This window comes from Argopecten irradians, chromosome 10 (genome assembly GCF_041381155.1).
Source record: "Argopecten irradians isolate NY chromosome 10, Ai_NY, whole genome shotgun sequence".
Classification (NCBI taxonomy): Eukaryota; Metazoa; Mollusca; class Bivalvia; order Pectinida; family Pectinidae; genus Argopecten; species Argopecten irradians.
In genome coordinates this window covers 1,514,107-1,534,375 of record NC_091143.1, presented here as the reverse complement: position 1 = coordinate 1,534,375, position 20,269 = coordinate 1,514,107, and the positions used below count along the sequence as shown (strand labels likewise).

General features: G+C 34.5%; 1 protein-coding gene across 3 annotated transcripts; it reads left to right on the top strand.

The window, feature by feature from the left end:
- The first annotated feature begins 256 nt into the window (after positions 1 to 256).
- On the top strand, positions 257 to 9,777 carry LOC138332874 (caspase-7-like). Of its 3 annotated transcripts, XM_069280867.1 has the most exons (8): positions 257 to 355; positions 2,271 to 2,414; positions 4,674 to 4,732; positions 5,464 to 5,512; positions 6,117 to 6,631; positions 7,673 to 7,911; positions 8,193 to 8,538; positions 8,961 to 9,777. In XM_069280867.1, the coding sequence occupies exons 3-8, from the start codon at positions 4,696 to 4,698 to the stop codon at positions 9,203 to 9,205; spliced, it is 1,431 nt and encodes a 476-aa protein (XP_069136968.1). In that variant the 5' UTR covers positions 257 to 355; positions 2,271 to 2,414; positions 4,674 to 4,695; the 3' UTR covers positions 9,206 to 9,777. The 3 variants fall into 3 exon arrangements, with proteins under 3 accessions (XP_069136968.1, XP_069136967.1, XP_069136969.1); XM_069280866.1 differs by lacking the exon at positions 2,271 to 2,414; XM_069280868.1 differs by lacking the exons at positions 257 to 355; positions 2,271 to 2,414 and adding an exon at positions 2,426 to 4,470.
- Positions 9,778 to 20,269: the final 10,492 nt, after the last annotated feature.

Sequence of the window (20,269 nt, the reverse complement as noted above, 5' to 3'; positions counted from 1 at the left end):
TTTTATTTGTTCGGGACAGTTATTGGTATTTTTGATTGGAAACGGAAAATTCTGTATCACATATTTTAAAAGAATTGTTCCATTTTGGTAGCGTTCCATATTTTGGTAGCGTCACGTGGTCTAACACCTTGTGTTGATAAACCATATATAAAAATCCAATCTAAATGAAGTGGGAGAGTTTTTTCTCCATTTTAACCCCCCAAATAGCAAAAGACATTCCGGATAGATCTATTATCCGACTTTTGATTCATCTTATAACTACATTGTATCGGCTTCCGGTTTCAACTTCCGGGTGTATTAGAAAACCGAAAGTAGAAAAACAGGAAAATCCACCAACATAGTGAATAAGAATAAGGTTTGTACCATGTAATAACCGGTTAATTATGACATCAATTAAATGTGCTTGCTAGATTGACACAATTAATTAATGTTACGGAGTTATTTACACTGTTGTGTTGACATGTAAATAACGTAAAACGTAGGTTGTGAGAAAGTCTGTTGTGTATACATGTGTACTAGGCCTATATACTATATAAAAGGACAAGGGAACCAACGGCTCGCTTGGAAGAGGTACACCTGCCTCTACAAAAGTCGCCGGTATTCCGTCAAACATGGATAAACTATGTATATATTTAATACTAATATATTTCTTAAATAAATTTTCGATACGGAAAACACAACTTCAGACACGAAATAATATATTAACATACCTTTATTTCACTATGAACGCGGAAAATGCAGTCAGATTTCCTCACTGTCGTTATGCCTGTCCAGTGAAATCTAGGTCAAAGGCACTCATATTCCATTGTAACAAATTTTGTATGCATTCATTTCACTTTCTGGTGATATTTTCCCATTGCAAATACAAAAAGGCTATCTCCGATAACTCTTTCATTAATCCAATCCAACAACTAAGCGAGGAATCACACTTTTTTTATCCAGCACTCGACTCTTGTTCGTATAATCCGCCATATTGTAATTGATGATGGGTACCTTTTTAGTGTACCCGCCCTTACCCGATACTGCATTGGAATTCTGTACCCAGACTTTGTATAAATTAAGTTTTATGGTTAAGGTTCTTAAAAGTACCTTTATTTGAAATACACGTATCATTAATTGAAGAATCTAACATAAGTCGAGACTCTAATGTTTTACTTTACCGTGACCACATTAATATTGTAGCTTTTAGTATACAGGCACTGTGTATATGGGGTTTCCAGTTCGGGTCCGGGTATGGGGTACACAATATCCACTCGAACGTGTTTAACCTAGATTTCAGTGGACAAGCAAAACGACAGTGAGGAAATCTGACTGCATTTTCCGCGTTCATAGTGAAATAAAGGTATGTTAATATATTATTTCGTGTCTGAAGTTGTGTTTACCGTATCGAAAATTTATTTAAGAATATATTAGTATTAAATATATACATATTTATCCATGTTTGACGGAATACCGGCGACTTTTGTAGAGGCAGGTGTACCTCTTCCAAGCGAGCCGTTGGTTCCCTTGTCCTTTTATATAGTATATAGGCCTAGTACACATGTATACACAACAGACTTTCTCACAACCTACGTTACAAGTCCCTGTTGTGTTGACATGTAAATAACGTAAAACGTTACATCCTCGAGGTATCGAAAGAAAGTTTATCCAATGCTGATGATCAAGTTCAGGCGTTTTAAAACTCTCTCTTTGTCCTATATTCATACCTAGCTGACGACGAAAACCATGAGAGCCTACTTCAAACATGCCTTCTGGTTGTTTACGACATTATCTAATCTGTTAGCAGTGTTCAATCTACGATTATTTTTCGTGGGTCCTTTTCAATGGTTTTTGTGAAAACAATGGGTCCCACAGTGTTATAGATACCCATTCCCAGGAATTTCATGGGTCGTTTTAAAATTCTGTGAGTCCAGGACTCGGGATGCGCATGTAGATTGATCACTGTGTTAGTCAGGTCCAGTACCTGGCTCACAAAATCAGCGTACACATCAAAAAATTAATGGCGAATCTTGAGAATCGGCAAAACGAAATGTTTTTGTCATCCAAGATAATTTCCGATGATTTTTTGAAAATCCGTCTTTGCATTTTTTGGTATTCGCATCCATTCATCCTCATGTTCTGGTGAAAAAGATATGCAAGAAATTCCATGTCTTGGCTAAAATAAAATAAAATCATATGATATGGAAAAATATGAATTTTGAATTATTTTAATGAAATTCCAATAACAAAAATAATTTGATTAAAAAAAACCCAATCAATGTACTTTGTAGTTTCAAGAAACATTGTCATCAACAACTGGAATGCATTACCAAACGAGGTAGTCAACGCCAAGTCAATCAACAGCTTTAAGACTCAGCTAAACAAATACTGGAAGAACAACAACAAGCTTGTCCTAAGTGAACATCCATAGTGAGGCATGTAGTATAACTATTTAAGATAGATTTGGTCCAAGGAAACTGAAAAAGAGACTTTATAATTCACCTATGCAGTCTATAGACCAATTCTAAACACTAGCCTTATTTAGATTTATATACCCATTTACCATTAAGAAGGTATAAGATGTTTGGGGATTTCCCCGCCACTTGCATCAGTTCCCCAATAAATAACATTGTATCAATCTACCCTATAGATATGTAGTGAATTACGGTTGTATCACCATGCTATCCGGAATCGCTGTCCGCTCTATTTTGTCTGTTAGTCTCGCCATCAAGTAGACGCTTGTAATGTTAAGCTATATGTGTGGTAAGCATTCTAGGGCCTAGGATTGTTGTAAATAGAGGGCGCTAATGTCGTTGCCCGGCAGTATATAAAGCTGCGGTTTCAGCGAGAGTTTTTCTTATTGTTGGACGAGCTGTTGAAGCGAGAACACCTTCTAAGTTAACAAGGTAAATATAGATGTGCCTGAACAAGGCTTGCCTATATGCATCAGTTGTTAATAACTTACGGTAGAGTTGAGATCGGAGATTGACGTGCCTGAATAAGGCTTTCCTCCTCCGCGTTAAATACTCTGGAGAGTAAGTTGTAAACTGAGCCTTGGGATTGCTCGTTGAATGATTGTGTTTACATGAATCATTGAGAGTACTAGTGATTACTCTGTGAGTACTCGGTAATATGTAATGATTGTGTGTGAATCTTTGCTGGAGTGATTGCTCTGAGAGTACTCGTAATATGTAATGATTGTGTGTGAATCATTGCTGGAGTGATTGCTCTGAGAGTACTCGGTAATATGTAATGATTGTGTGTGAAGCATTGCTGGAGTGATTGCTCTGTGAGTACTCAGTAATATGTAATGATTGTGTGTGAATCATTGCTGGAGTGATTGCTCTGAGAGTACTCAGTAATATGTAATGATTGTGTGTGTGAAGCATTGCTGGAGTGATTGCTCTGTGAGTACTCAGTAATATGTAATGATTGTGTGTGAATCATTGCTGGAGTGATTGCTCTGAGAGTACTCAGTAATATGTAATGATTGTGTGTGAATCATTGCTGGAGTGATTGCTCTGAGAGTACTCGGTAATATGTAATGATTGTGTGTGAATCATTGCTGGAGTGATTGCTCTGAGAGTACTCGTAATATGTAATGATTGTGTGTGAATCATTGCTGGAGTGATTGCTCTGAGAGTACTCGCTAAACGTGAGTGCTCAGTAGCAGTGAGTACTGTGAGTACACAGTGATTTTGAGTACTCGGTAGCTCGGTTGTGTTAGGCCTTAGGGAAAGGTTCTTAAAGATAATATTACATTGATTTTATCGTAGTCTTGTTATATATGTGCGAGTAGGGATTATCGAATCACCCAAGGTAGGGGAGACTACTCGCATAGGCTTAACAATCACTCAGTATTTGTTGATAATCATTTAATTGTTGTACTGTTCTGTATGATTTATTCTGTTTGTATATTTTGAAGTTGTGTTATCATGATCACTCAGAGGCGCTGAGTAATCATTAGGACTGATATTGTTGATTATAATATTTAGGGATACTAGATAGTTTATAGGATCACAGCAAGGTCAGCTATGTAATATCTGTATATATTTGTACTGAGTAGTTTGATGGAAACAGTACACAATGTAGACACTGTATAGATCATCAGTTAATTGTGACTGGTACGGACCTGGTAAACGTCACAGATAGATAAAAAAGATAATGAAATTAAAGCTAACAACTAGTACACATAGAGTACCCTTTATTAATTTGACATCAATATTTTATTTTCAGTCCTTATGAGTGGAATATATAGATATTTTTTATTTTTATTAATAGTGATACTTTTAAATACTTGTAAATAACATTATAAGAATCCGTATGTGCGCAGCTGGAACTCAAAAGTCGGTGTAGGAGGGGAAAAAAAACCCTATCTCCACCAAGATCTAATACATAATCAATGCCTCTCCACAAGTGTTTACGCTTTCAACGAGGCCGCCATCAGCGAAGTATCAGCGAAGTTGATCTAGTCATTCACTTAACAATTAGGTGAGTTGTAAATACTGTACATACTGATATGGTGATCTTCTAGCATTTTCTCAGTCATTAGATCTAGAGTGAACCAGTAAAGCTGGACTCGTTGGTTTGATCCTGGCCACACACTGCTCTCATTCCTATTTACATTTTGTTAATGATTGTGTCAATTTGATATCATGTGAAGCAAATTTTATTATCAATTTACAATGTTTCAGATAAAAGGAGAGCTTTGGCACAATGTCAACAAAAGAGGAAGAGGATGAAGAAAAACAGGGTGATTATGTCATAAAATCATTTCATACTGTCATGTTTTCTAGTCAAGCTCAATGTGAAATGATTCCTTTTGATTTGTGATAATAATTATGATATGACATTATGACATTCCAAAGAATTTGAAGTAGATTATTGAATCATGTACAAATAACTTGATCATCAATTACATGTAATTATAATACATTCAATTTGTTTATAATCACAGTCTAGAAAATGCTTGAATTGTTACGTTTGAATTAATAAGTAATATATAGTTTTACGGTAATGAAATGGTATATTTAGTTGAAGAGAATGTGTTTAAATTTTGAAGTGAGGGCGAGAGCCGCCATATTGCACCATAATAAAATTTACTGACCCCATATAAAGTGTTAGGGGGTCACCGTGTGACGGCTCTCCACTTTCATTTGGGGACATTATCTGTCCGAGATGCAATAAAAAGTGTTAGGGGGTCACCGTGTGACGGCTCTCCACTTTCATTTGGGGACATTATCTGTCCGAGATGCAATAAAATCTTAAAGGCAGCAACTGATTTCATTTTAAGTAATCAAATCGCAACTAAGGTTACACAACTAAGGTAATACAACTAAGGTTACACAACTAAGGTTACACAACTAAGGTTACACAACTAAGGTAACACAACTAAGGTTACACAACTAAGGTAACACAACTAAGGTTACACAACTAAGGTTACACAAACATGAAATTTATGAAGTGTGATTACTTTTATTTTAGGAGCTACAGCAGCCCTGTCTTCACAATCTACAACAGATGGATTGATAAGGTACTGAATCATAAAACAGTCTAATGTAGTTATAAACATAGGTTTTATAATAAGTCTTCATTAATAAAGTAAACTATCCACATAATCATATCTGTATAGACCATCCTCCTCTCAGATATGGGAAACTACTGTTGTAACTTAAGATCTGTATAGACCATCCTCCTCTCAGATATGTGAAACTACTGTTGTAACTTAAGATCTGTATAGACCATCCTCCTCTCAGATATGTGAAACTACTGTTGTAACTTAAGATCTGTATAGACCATCCTCCTCTCAGATATGTGAAACTACTGTTGTAACTTAAGATCTGTATAGACCATCCTCCTCTCAGATATGTGAAACTACTGTTGTAACTTAAGATCTCAGTCTTCAAAATTAGATATTGAATCATGGCAATGCAATACATGTATATATTAAAAAGAATGCCATGATGCCTTGATACTGAATTGTTGTGTTTTTCTCAAATTTTGAAATTTAGTAAAACCTTGTTTAGTTAATGGGACAAATGTATGGAGATATTCACGTTAACTTTAATCAGTAGTAAGAATTTAGCCAGGGTCGATAAAGACTTGAAATTAACGCACATTTGAATTTTTTTTTCTAGTTCTTGTTTCCCAACTTTTATTGGAAAGAAAAAGTGTTCATCCGCTATTGATGATGACGGTGAAGTTTACTCAAAAGCAAATACAAGCAGTGAAGAAAAAACCGTATATGCTGAAAAAGGAACAGAAACAAACAAACAGCAAGAGAGAGTGAGTCAACCTCCTGGATCAGATATTCAGAAGGGAGGGGGTAAGGTTACTGTAACAACAGAAGGTAGCCAAAGCCAACAAGGAGGAGGTCAAGCTACTGTAACTGCACAACTTACAGCTAAACAGGATGGTGATCAAAATGTTATTGATGAGGAGGAGGAAGAGGAATTCTTCTATAAAATAAATCAAACTTGTCCAGGTGTGGCAATCCTAATTGGACACAGTCAATTTGACACAGGTGAAGCGGAACGAAAAGGTGCTAACATGGACCTTAGGACTTCATATGAAGTGTTTCATAGGCTGGGATTTCATGTTGAATTCTTTTATAATGAGGAGGTCATGGTACTTCAGCACAAATTAAAAGAATGTAAGTAAAAAGGGCACAGACAATATCACTTCAGTACAAATTAAAAGAATGTAATTAGATAGGGCACAGACAATATCACTTCAGCACAAGTTAAAAGAATGTAAAAGTAAATACGGCACAGACAATATCACTTCAGCACAATGTAAAAGAATGTAAGTAAATAAGGCACAGACAATATCACTTCAGCACAAGTTAAAAGATTGTAAGTAAATAGGGCACAGACAATATCACTTCAGCACAAGTTAAAAGATTGTAAGTAAATAGGGCACAAACAATATCACTTCAGCACAATGTAAAAGAATGTAAGTAAATAGGGCACAGACAGTATCACTTCAGCACAATGTAAAAGAATGTAATTAAATAGGGCACAGACAATATCACTTCAGCACAAGTTAAAAGATTGTAAGTAAATAGTGCACAGACAATATCACTTCAGCACAAGTTAAAAGACTGTAAGTAAACAGGGCACAGACAATATCACTTCAGCACAAGTTAAAAGACTGTAAGTAAACAGGGCACAGACAGTATCACTTCAGCACAATGTAAAAGAATGTAAGTAAATAGGGCACAGACAATATCACTTCAGCACAAGTTAAAAGATTGTAAGTAAATAGTGCACAGACAATATCACTTCAGCACAAGTTAAAAGACTGTAAGTAAACAGGGCACAGACAATATCACTTCAGCACAAGTTAAAAGACTGTAAGTAAACAGGGCACAGACAATATCACTTCATCACAAGTTAAAAGATTGTAAGTAAACAGGGCACAGACAATATCGCCATGTGAATAGGTAAATGTGTCTTTAGGTGGTAATGAGTTACCGGTAATACAAGATTTTCTCGGACAATTTACACTATATATTCAATATCAGATTTGTATGGCATAACATTTCAACAACTGTTTCATGATTGAACATTGAAGTTTTTTTTTGCTTTCCATTTCTTTAAATGATATTCATCTATTTATTGTATAAGCATTAAGGTAAAACTATAGAGATCATTTTTATGAAATTTAAAATTTTATTTTTTATTTTACACAGTGGCGAGTTCTGATAAGATGTACAAAGCTGATAGTTTGGTTTGTGTGATCAGCACCCACGGAAGTGAGCAGGAAGTCAGTAAAGGAGATCGCGACCCACAGTTACCATCAAATGTCAAAGTTTTTGAACATTTTCTATCCATGAAAAATGGAATAATGAAAACCAAGGAATTGTTGGAGATTTTCGATGATTCCCATTGTAAAGCTCTGAGAAAGAAACCTAGAATTTTCTTCATACAGGTAAGTGTACACTAGTTTATATACAATACAACAATTTTGAGATACCAAAATGAAGAGGATAATGTACAATTTAATCTCACCTTTTGTTGATAATGACGTCATACTTTGACGTGATTTCTATAACATCACAAACACCGGAAGGTGGGATTGATTGATGATAAATTGTACTTTATTCACTACGTTTTGGAAACCCCCATATTATGTGAACAGATATAATACCTGGTTAGATAGTAGTATGACAATAAGCAATAACTGTATCCCGTTTTTGTCTCGTTATCAAGGCATGTAGATCCCGTACAGGTAAAGCCTTACTTGAGCAGATGGATCCTGGGGTACAAGTAGACATTGTGGGTCCAGTGCTGCGTCCACTTCCAAGTAAAACCTCAGATTTCATGGCTGGGGCAAGGTCAGGACTGGATAGTCAAGGTCAACTGGGGTCACAAACTCAAGGTGAACAGGGGTCACAGTCCCATATTGATGCTGGAGGGTTCATGGCACCTGTAATTGAGCGAGACGGGAAGCTGTATTATGAACATACACCACCTTTCCCATTGTTTGAGGACATTGTAGAGGTTGCTCCACCGGTCTGTCCAAACAATTTCCTAGTTATGTTTGCTACTCCTTCAGGTAAAAAATACATTGAAGAGAATTTCAAAATAAATTTATAATTTTAAAACATCCAATAACTTAATGTTCTGTTCTGCTGTTTATCAGCATATAGACTTCATGTAGTTCTTAGATCTGCCATTTATTTCTAGTTTTTCTTATTTGAAAAATAACTGAAAAAGAAAGTGTTTTAAATAGCTCAATTTAATGTTAAAGAATAATTTGTTTCTGAGGGATAATTTACATTGAAGTTTCAGTGATACTGTAAAATATTAAACAATTTAATACATTTTCATACAAGTGATGAAATCTCAAAGAAGACATTTTATTTCCATCTTTTCCCATTCATGTTGCTAATACAGTGATAATTTTTTCGAATGACTATATGTAAAAAAAAATCATTTTCATGTCTGGAACTAAAATATAGAATAAAATCTTTTCAGAAATGGTTGCATGGTCAGAAAACAATGAAGGCGGATGGCTGCTGTCAGCGTTGTATCAGGAATTTATACATAGGATAAGGCAAGGGTCCCGGATCAAGTTATTGTCGACACTAACTGATGTCAGCCGACGAGTAGCTCACAATTACGCCTCCAATATGGTTGGTACAGATTACCATGAAATGAAGAGTGTACCTTGTCTGGAGCACAAACTTACCCGAGATCTCTACTTTACACCAAAGAATTAAAAATGTCTTAGAGATGAAAGACTAAACAGTATCTAAGGGAGATGCCTGAATGTTGAAATTATTCTAAATCCTTGAAATGAAGTCATGTTTCCTAGCAATTTTTGAAAAAAAATGGAATTCTCATTATGCCATTAGTTTGATTTTGTGTGGAGAAAAATTTAGTGAATTTCTTTTTGCTATTGATTTGCGAGGAGAATTGTTCACCTGCTGTCAATTTATCACAGGAGCAAGCTGCACAAGTTGTCTTTCTTGTGATTCGTTCCACTTTATTGACGGAGTTGATACTTGACCAATTGAAATTTAGAGTTCTTGCCTGTAGATGGTAGAACTGTTGTCTATAGAAGAAATATTTGTACTTTAGTGCTTGTCTATGACATCTGTTGTTATTAATGCTGTATTGTTACCTGCCTTTGCTACATTAGTGATCTAACAAGTGTCTCCTTTACAGTCTTCATTGTGTTATTGTTTGGTCCTTTCCTACCTAATTGTAACTACATGCAGCCTACAGTTCTATTGAATCAATGTAATGTTTTATTTTTCACCAAAATAAAACCCAAACATCATTTTCACAATTACTGTCTGTAGATTATGTAACAGGAGAAAATGTAGGGACCAGACAGGGGATTGAACTTGAGTCCTGAACACTAGCCGGATGCTGTAATGACTGAGATACCTGGTGATTGACTCAGTTCAGTCCTGCTGTACTCCCCTCCTTTCTCACCCTAGAGGACACACAAGACCCTTATATCACTACAATGTAACTGCTAGATCGGGGTTTGATCCCAGGACCTCTGAACAGTAGACAAATGCTGTACTGATTGAGCTACTGGTTGCTGATGATCGACCCAGTTCAGTCCTGCCTCAGATTACATTCATATAAACACTGACCATGAACACAAAGATATATCATACTTGATATAATTGTTTCCTCATTTTTTATGCCTCTATCTTGAAATGTAGCTACTCTCTGTCTATCGGTTTGTGTTGTGGCCTGAGACTTGTCTGATCTGTACTTCCAAACAACACCCCTCCTGGCCTATCATCAAGTTAGTGTCAGACTATTTAGTGCAATGACATTTGTTTTATTATTTATTTTAGATTTGTAATTTTTCTCTTGATTCAATATTTTAATAATCAACTGGCATTAATTATCTACCTTTCCGATAATATTCCATTCTTATGCAAATATACCATATGTATTCATAACAGCCGAAGTATTCTTCATTATCCTTTCATAGTACATCATTATTACTTCAGGGAAGTAGGTCTTGGTATATGTTTCTTTTGACCCTGATACCAGACCTAGACTGTACCATTGTTCATATCTGTTGAAATGTTCTTCGTATTCATATCATACATATCAATTTTACTCCAGAGAATGTAGGTCCTGGCCTAAGTTTCTTCTGACCCGATACCAGACTTAGACTGCAGGTTGGACATTGTGATCATTAGATATCTGGTGTAAGCATGTCATCTAATATCTGTCGACCTGGGTATTATCTGATGTAGGGAGAAAATCTCACCTTTAACTTAGCAAGTGCCTACTGTTTCTAATTCTTGTTTATTTGCTCAATATAAAGATGGTTGTAATCTACAGTATATAATTTTCTGTTATAAATATCATAGATTAAATAGCATTATCAGCCTCATTCATTTAATGGCTCTATATACATATTACACAGTAAATTTTTATCAATATAACTGTTCAACCTTTGTATTTAGAGGATCACAGGGACCTGGCACAGATTTCTAACAAAAGGACTTGGATGAGGCACAGTAGTTTATTAAGCCACAGGTAGGTTTATCGATTTGGTGCCGTAGATCGTGAGTTCGAGGCCAAGATAAGGCACAATCTTGAGTCATAAAATTGCCATCCTTCGTCACTTGTATTTCTGAGATATTACATGTATATGTATCGTACCAGTAATTACTAACACACTATGTGTTGTTGAAACGAAGGTTTAGATTAGAATTTTCCTGTCTTCTGTTAATGATTATGTATCTATAATGCATGATTATATATTTGTTTGTTTGATTTATTAACGTCCTATTAACAGCTATGGTCATGTAAGGACGGCCTCCCATGTATGCGGTGTGTTGCGTGTATGTTGTGCGAGGTGAGTGTACTGGGAGACTGCGGTATGTTCGTGTTGTGTCTTCTTGTATAGTGGAACTGTTGCCCTTTTTATAGTGCTATAACACTGAAGCATGCCGCCGAAGACACCAAGCAACACACCCCACCCGGTCACATTATACTGACAACGGGCGAACCAGTCGTCCCACTCCCTGTATGCTGAACGCTAAGCAGGAGCAGAAACTACCACTTTTATAGACTTTGGTGTGTCTCGGCCAGGGGACAGAACCCAGAGCCTTCCTCACAGAGGCGAACGCTCAACTCAAGGCCAAAAGTGAGGCGGTGCCAAGGGAGGCATTAGGAAAGATAAAGTCAGTTAGGAAGAAGAGAAAAGATAAGATCCTAAATTATAGTCGCCTTTTACGATCATGCAATAGGGGCAGCAGGTACAATTCTAACGCCCTACCTGCAGGGCCAGATTATGTATCTATAATGCATGATTATATATTGACTGATAGTTGGAAATTTGTGCCAAGTCCCTGTGTGGTGGATGATTGTGATCAAATCAGGTCCGATTTCTTGTAACAATTAAATTATATTTATTGATGTGCCTGTATTAAACATTTCTTTCGATATTTTTTACTATGAAAGTATTTACCGATTTGAAATTGTTCTTGTCTCCAGCTTTCACAGAAACAATGTTTAATATATTAAGGTTGGGATCTATAGGCTATCTAGCAAGCATTATTATGTAGAGTTATGGCCCTTTGTTTTTAACAGGGAATCCATTGGTATCCGCTTATTATTTGCCTAGATTTTTCAAATCTGAAAGCAGGGCATACAAGTTCTACAAGTTTGCTGTCTCATATCAACTGAGATTATGTTACTCGATGTAGGTTGTTATTTTATCAGTAAGTCATGTTCTTTTTTTTGTATTATAATTACTGAAATCATCTCTCTATATATTATATACATAATATTTTAATACTATGTTGTTATCAAACTGGGAAATTCCAAATGTTAAAATTTTTCAAATTCAATAAGAAACAATGACTGAGGTAATTATACCACTTGTGTTTAATAAAAGATTATACTACTACTGTATGTGTATCAATTCATCAGCTTTGTAAACCTATATATAGCAGCACAGACAGATCCATATCATAATAGATTATGCTGACTTTTATGAATATAGTACAAAATAAACATTTCAATATTATTGCGTTTTTCTTTTCTACACATTTTAGTGCTCAGTGTCCATCATCTCATTATAAGATGTCGGCAGTTGATGATAAATTTTCACCTCCTAACACATCCTTGATTCTCCAGGGGTTACTAACACTGTCAGATATCTACCCCTGGACCCAACTTCGATTCCTGAAATGTTGGTAATACAGAAGGCAGTTCAGGAGAGAAAAACTGACTAATTACATGCCTGCAGATTTCCTTTGAAGATTACAAAGAGCAACGCCTATCAAAGTCGTAGTAGTGTACTGTTATTTGATTATTTTGATGAACATGACCAAACTGCCTATTTCATCTGTCGTTGTACACAGAGCTTTCAGGTTTGCTATGACATATTCAGGGATAGTTTAATGACAGTGTTAGTAACCCCTGGAATACCGAGGATGCTCCTAACCTAGTACATCCTTAAAAACACCTGGCTGTTAATTTTAGGACATTAAATAAAATTTTAAAGTTTTATTCTAATTGATTTTTTAATTGTTGGGAAAAGAATTACACCGTCTCGATTTAATGTTTTTAGGTACAGAATAAAAAAAGGGACAAGATTCAGATTGAGAGAAAAAAAACCCAAACAAGCACTGCACACAATGAAAATCCATTTATTATTTGAACCAATATTCTTGGGTGTGGAATAATTCTCAAATAATGCAGCCACATTAGTATCTACATGGTACATAGCGAGATGCTGTTGAAATATTTCAATTTCTATGACTTAAATCACCTAATAACAGTTTTGTATTTGTATATATCATATACAGGATTGTAGGTTCATTGTGGTCTTAGAATTCAAGAGGAAGTCTTATTAGGAATGAACTTTTAAGGGTAAAGAATCAATTGGAAATGAAAAAAAATATAAAAATAATAAAAATACTAGCCACCACAATGGACTTTTTCTGCATTACTTATTTTAATGATGAGAGTCAATTACTGTATGTCAACTTCATGTGTTGTGAGATTTAATTTTGTGGTCATAGTAAAATCACAAAAGTTTATCTCTGTAAATAAACTACCAAACATCTATTGAAAGGTAGCTTAAATCTATTTTTATTCTGCCAAAGTAGGGAACAAAATTGGTTTACATCTACAGGGTTCAATAACACAAAAATATCTTAAACCTAAGAAATTACTGATACTTATAGAAGTTAAGGAAAGTTGCTAAGATTTTTCCTTAACATTTGTAAATGCTTTCCTATGGATACTTTTGATTTAAGGGATTCCTTAAAGTTAAGAAGAATTTATGAAACTGGGACCAGCAGATAAAACATCATCCAAGCTGTACATCAACATCAAAACATTTGAACAATACAAACCTGTCAATCAACTTATACAAGAACTTGTACACATTCCATTGGCTATATGCTACATTTACAAATGTAAAACCTTCATTTAAAACAGTTATCTAATGCATTTATTTCCCATTCAAATCTGAACAGATCTATAAAACAAATCTGTACAGATCTATAAAACAACATTTGACACAAAGTCTATATGTTAGTAAATGAGTGTTAGATACACACAGGGAAAAGGTGCAGACTTAAATCACAAGAAATGGTTGTCAGATGAAATATACAAAGTCCTCTCAAGCATGACCTATAGCTGTCCAATGAATACATTTGTCCGAGGACTACATACTCATCCTTCAGGATATGTATGCGATGGCCGATGCTTACTCTGGAGGGACTATATTTTTCATCCAACAACCACTTTTTTCCAGATTCATATCATTAACATCTCAGATCTACCTGTAACCGTTACCAAAATGCATGGGTCAAAAACTTTCATGTCTTCATAAGAATTAAATACTTATCGGCCTGACTAATTACACACATTTTAACATGAACATTTGCTAAACTGTACTATAATAACTAATACACATGAATTACACTTTGGGACATTTGACTTTATCAACACAGGATAGAATCAGCCACTGGAACTGAATTCATCACATAATGGAATCAGCCACTGGAACTGAATTCATCACATAATGGAATCAGCCACTGGAACTGAATTCATCACATAATGGAATCAGCCACTGGAACTGAATTCATCACATAATGGAATCAGCCACTGGAACTGAATTCATCACATAATGGAATCAGCCACTGGAACTGAATTCATCACATAATGGAATCAGCCACTGGAACTGAATTCATCACATCATACATGTATATATATTTATATAGGAGTACACCAGCAGTAGATTCAAATAGGTATCAAAAGATTCAAAACTCCAAATGACTTATCATGATAACAAATGTGAGTTTATACTGTGGTAAATAAATCAAAACATAATCCGAATCATTTCTGTACATAATAATGTATGTATACACTTTTCCATTTTATGATATACTATAGACATAGTTCTCTAGCATCATGTTCAGCCAACAGTTGTCCATTTTAATGCAATCTTTCCCCCCTATTTTATAAACGGAAGGTTTCCGATATTGAATCAGCCTAGTAAAAATTTTAAATGGATTTATTGGCTTAAATCAGAATTTTTTAAAAGGCCAATTTAACATCTGAAACCTTTGGATTACCTTCATTAACTCATATTCTAAAACTACCAGGAATTTGTACATGGGTATACACTGTATTCTGAATGTGTAAGGGGTTGGCGAGTCAGATGGAGTGCTGATCAGCAAATCGTAAACTACACTGTATATAATTCTCTTATAGCCAATATGTCATTGTTTAGAGACAAAGACAAGGCCAAAGTTTGACCTTTTCTCCCAAATACATATAAAATAAATAAAAAATAAGATTGACTCATAAGCAACAACCCCTTTTTCTCGATTCACATTGGAGGATCACTGATGCTACTGTTACACCTTTAATGTCTCATGCTAAAAATAGCATTGATTTAAATTTTAATTGCACTTAAAACTGTAATACTGTACATTAATATTTGATTATTTTTTGTATGATAATATACTGGCAAAGTATATATGTATAATTAGCTCAAATTGAAAGGCATAAGCACATACCGGGTAATAATAACCGGGTAATAATAATTATAAATCTCTTGACTGATTGTCACATTTTCACAAAATTGTGAGAAAAAATCCCATATATATATATATATATGTATGCGTTAAATTTATACCTTTTATTAGAAGTTTGATGTGAAATTCAAATATAGAAAACTTCATTATCTCAAACATTGATAAATGGAAAACAATTTATTTGTCAGAGTTATAGATTTAAATAATAATCAATTTGTTTGAATTTTATTTCAGATTTAAAATTCAATGTAAAACTTCTTCTGTCTTTTCTGGTTATAGAGTTATCTGCTTTTGAGGGCAGGTTAGAACAGTATTCGCCGTATTTAGCCCCCTCCCCCTTATAAACGCTTCCAATCCCATGAACAATGTTTTACAAACGTGTGATGCCTAGGAATTGTATCCCATTACACAAATTCGTGAGTATTCCACATGTGAATCATGACGTAATAATGTGTCTCAAAAGTAAGGCATATGCATGTTTACTGGGACAGATTAATGTGTCATGATTATGGAAAGAGCTTGTTTTCTGTTCACTACTTGCATTTTGTTTCTCTAATAAGAAACCCCATTTGTTAATTTTTTAAATGCCCTGGGTGCTAATTACGTTGAATACAGTAATTGATTTTTATGCTATTGGTTTGTAGGAAAAAAATAATGTGGTTTACCTGATACTCTGAATATATGACAATGGGCTTATAAACACATTGACTGACTGTTAGTACAGAATTGATGTATCTTGATAATATTGATATTATTTTCATGGTCCTCTTGATTTGAGATAATGAAGTTCATAAAAATTTATAATGTAATACAATGAAATACAAACCTACCTTGTCATTCTATTTCACACTCATTACTACACGAACTTCTACAGAAGGGATAACTATACATGTAAAATGTTTATGTTACTTGTAAACAAGGTCACAGGACCTTTCTCCTTCTACATAAAGCAGGAGACCTCAGAGGAGTCTTGGCACACCAAAGAATGATCTATGTTTGACAATGGAAAGACGGATCTTTTCTCTGCTTTTCAAACTTTGACTACATATTATATATAAAATTTGAGACAGACTGCTTCATTACTTTTTGAGAAATAGCGTTAACAAACTTCAATTATCAAAATCTAAGATGGAGGTCTGTCAGCCATCTTGTTCATTGATCGGTCTCAAAATGCAATATGCAAAACTAAGGCCATAGGGGAACCTGCACATCTGAGAAATAGTGGTAACAAACTTTAATTATCAAAATTCAAGATGGCTGCCTGGTGGTCATATTGTTTTTCTGATCGGTCTCAAAATCGACATGACACTGCTAGGGACCAAGGGAACCAGGCATGTAAAATCTGAGAAATATCTGTGGAGTACCTCTCAAGAAATAGCGGTAACAAGCATTGTTTAAGCACAGAAGACGGATGGAACACGGACCATGGACCAAAGTTGATTTGAATACCATCTGATGATGGTGGGTTAAAAACTATTTCTAAGCTCTGCATCCAATTTCCACAAAGTTGAATCCCGTTGGATGAGGGAAACTTGAATTTGATTTGACAGATATACTTGTTTATAGCATTAATTGTATAAGTTTATAAAGTACCGGGGTATATATCCTATATAAATTTTCATCTAAGAATAATTAAAGACTTATATTTTTTTGTAAATTACCGGTATTGGATTTTTAAATCATTGATTTTCAACGCTTATAAGTTCAATATCACATGAATGCTTGTCATATATGTGGTGTATGGAGACATTAACGGAGACATCAGATCTATGTCACATGGTTATGACATAACAATATTATGCTGTATACTAAATATTGTTTTCACTGTATTGTTTAACAAGCATTATTTCATAATTTAAGCAAAACACTATAAAAGAAGTGTAAAACTTCTTTCTGGATTAATCTGTTTATAGATAAGACTTTTCCAGGAGGAAAATGATTTTTTACTTTGGATAATCCCCCAAAAAGTTCTTTATAACTTCTCTTTGTCATGTACTGGTGTTTTTTTGCTTGGGATTTTTCTTAATGATGAGACAGAAAAAAAAAACAATAATAAAAAACAACACCAAAAGTCCAAAAAAACCAAAAAAAAAAACACAAAAAAAACCCCAAAAATTCAAAAGAAAAATCCATTCTTTTCTAACGACTTTTTCAGTAAAATATAAATAGAAATACCCAAGTTTTTCCTCTAACAGAGACACTGTAAATATTTTCCACTGTGCCTATAGATTTGGTTTGTTGGGTCATGGATAAATATTTTACTGGAACCCTACTACATCCTTATACACCACAGACAAACAACTTATCTTCTAAATCACAAACAAAACACTTACATCAACACCTCTGTGTAACTTCTAAATCTTAGAAATCTCACTCACAAACAAAACACTTACTTCAACACCTCTGTGTAACTTCTAAATCTTAGAAATCTCACTCACAAACAAAACACTTACATCAACACCTCTGTGTAACTTCTAAATCTTAGAAAATCTCACTCACAAACAAAACACTTACATCAACACCTCTGTGTAACTTCTAAATCTTAGAAATCTCACTCACAAACAAAACACTTACATCAACACCTCTGTGTAACTTCTAAATCTTAGAAATCTCACTCACAAACAAAACACTTACTCAACTCACAAACAAAACACTTACATCAACACCTCTGTGTAACTTCTAAATCTTAGAAATCTCACTCACAAACAAAACACTTACATCAACACCTCTGTGTAACTTCTAAATCTTAGAAATCTCACTCACAAACAAAACACTTACATCAACACCTCTGTGTAACTTCTAAATCTTAGAAATCTCACTCACAAACAAAACACTTACTTCAACACCTCTGTGTAACTTCTAAATCTTAGAAATCTCACTCACAAACAAAACACTTACATCAACACCTCTGTGTAACTTCTAAATCTTAGAAATCTCACTCACAAACAAAACACTTACTCAACACCTCTGTGTAACTTCTAAATCTTAGAAATCTCACTCACAAACAAAACACTTACATCAACACCTCTGTGTAACTTCTAAATCTTAGAAATCTCACTCACAAACAAAACACTTAACATCAACACCTCTGTGTAACTTCTAAATCTTAGAAATCTCACTCACAAACAAAACACTTACATCAACACCTCTGTGTAACTTCTAAATCTTAGAAATCTCACTCACAAACAAAACACTTACATCAACACCTCTGTGTAACTTCTAAATCTTAGAAATCTCACTCACAAACAAAACACTTACATCAACACCTCTGTGTAACTTCTAAATCTTAGAAATCTCACTCACAAACAAAACACTTACATCAACACCTCTGTGTAACTTCTAAATCTTAGAAATCTCACTCACAAACAAAACACTTACATCAACACCTCTGTGTAACTTCTAAATCTTAGAAATCTCACTCACAAACAAAACACTTACTCAACACCTCTGTGTAACTTCTAAATCTTAGAAATCTCACTCACAAACAAAACACTTACATCAACACCTCTGTGTAACTTCTAAATCTTAGAAATCTCACTCACAAACAAAACACTTACTCAACACCTCTGTGTAACTTCTAAATCTTAAAATCTCACTCACAAACAAAACACTTACTTCAACACCTCTGTGTAACTTCTAAATCTTAGAAATCTCACTCACAAACAAAACACTTACTTCAACACCTCTGTGTAACTTCTAAATCTTAGAAATCTCACTCACAAACAAAACACTTACATCAACACCTCTGTGTAACTTCTAAATCTTAGAAATCTCACTCACAAACAAAACACTTACATCAACACCTCTGTGTAACTTCTAAATCTTAGAAATCTCACTCACAAACAAAACACTTACATCAACACCTCTGTGTAACTTCTAAATCTTAGAAATCTCACTCACAAACAAAACACACTTACATCAACACCTCTGTGTAACTCCTCTTCTAAATCTTAGAAATCTCACTCACAAACAAAACACTTACTTCAACACCTCTGTGTAACTTCTAAATCTTAGAAATCTCACTCACAAACAAAACACTTACATCAACACCTCTGTGTAACTTCTAAATCTTAGAAATCTCACTCACAAACAAAACACTTAATCAACACCTCTGTGTAACTTCTAAATCTTAGAAATCTCACTCACAAACAAAACACTTACTTCAACACCTCTGTGTAACTTCTAAATCTTAGAAATCTCACTCACAAACAAAACACTTACATCAACACCTCTGTGTAACTTCTAAATCTTAGAAATCTCACTCACAAACAAAACACTTACATCAACACCTCTGTGTAACTTCTAAATCTTAGAAAATCTCACTCACAAACAAAACACTTACATCAACACCTCTGTGTAACTTCTAAATCTTAGAAATCTCACTCACAAACAAAACACAAACACTTACATCAACACCTCTGTGTAACTTCTAAATCTTAGAAATCTCACTCACAAACAAAACACTTACATCAACACCTCTGTGTAACTTCTAAATCTTAGAAATCTCACTCACAAACAAAACACTTACTTCAACACCTCTGTGTAACTTCTAAATCTTAGAAATCTCACTCACAAACAAAACACTTACATCAACACCTCTGTGTAACTTCTAAATCTTAGAAATCTCACTCACAAACAAAACACTTACTTCAACACCTCTGTGTAACTTCTAAATCTTAGAAATCTCACTCACAAACAAAACACTTACATCAACACCTCTGTGTAACTTCTAAATCTTCTAAA

What these genes read in the sequence shown, in the direction of transcription:
- LOC138332874 (XM_069280866.1), top strand. Translation starts at nt 4,696, where the DNA reads ATGTCAACAAAAGAGGAAGAGGATGAAGAAAAACAGG. An exon ending in ACAACAGATGGATTGATAAG is followed by an intron (nt 5,513 to 6,116) that starts GTACTGAATCAT and finishes TTTTTTTTCTAG; the next exon opens with TTCTTGTTTCCCAACTTTTA. An exon ending in TATGTTTGCTACTCCTTCAG is followed by an intron (nt 8,539 to 8,960) that starts GTAAAAAATACA and finishes AAATCTTTTCAG; the next exon opens with AAATGGTTGCATGGTCAGAA.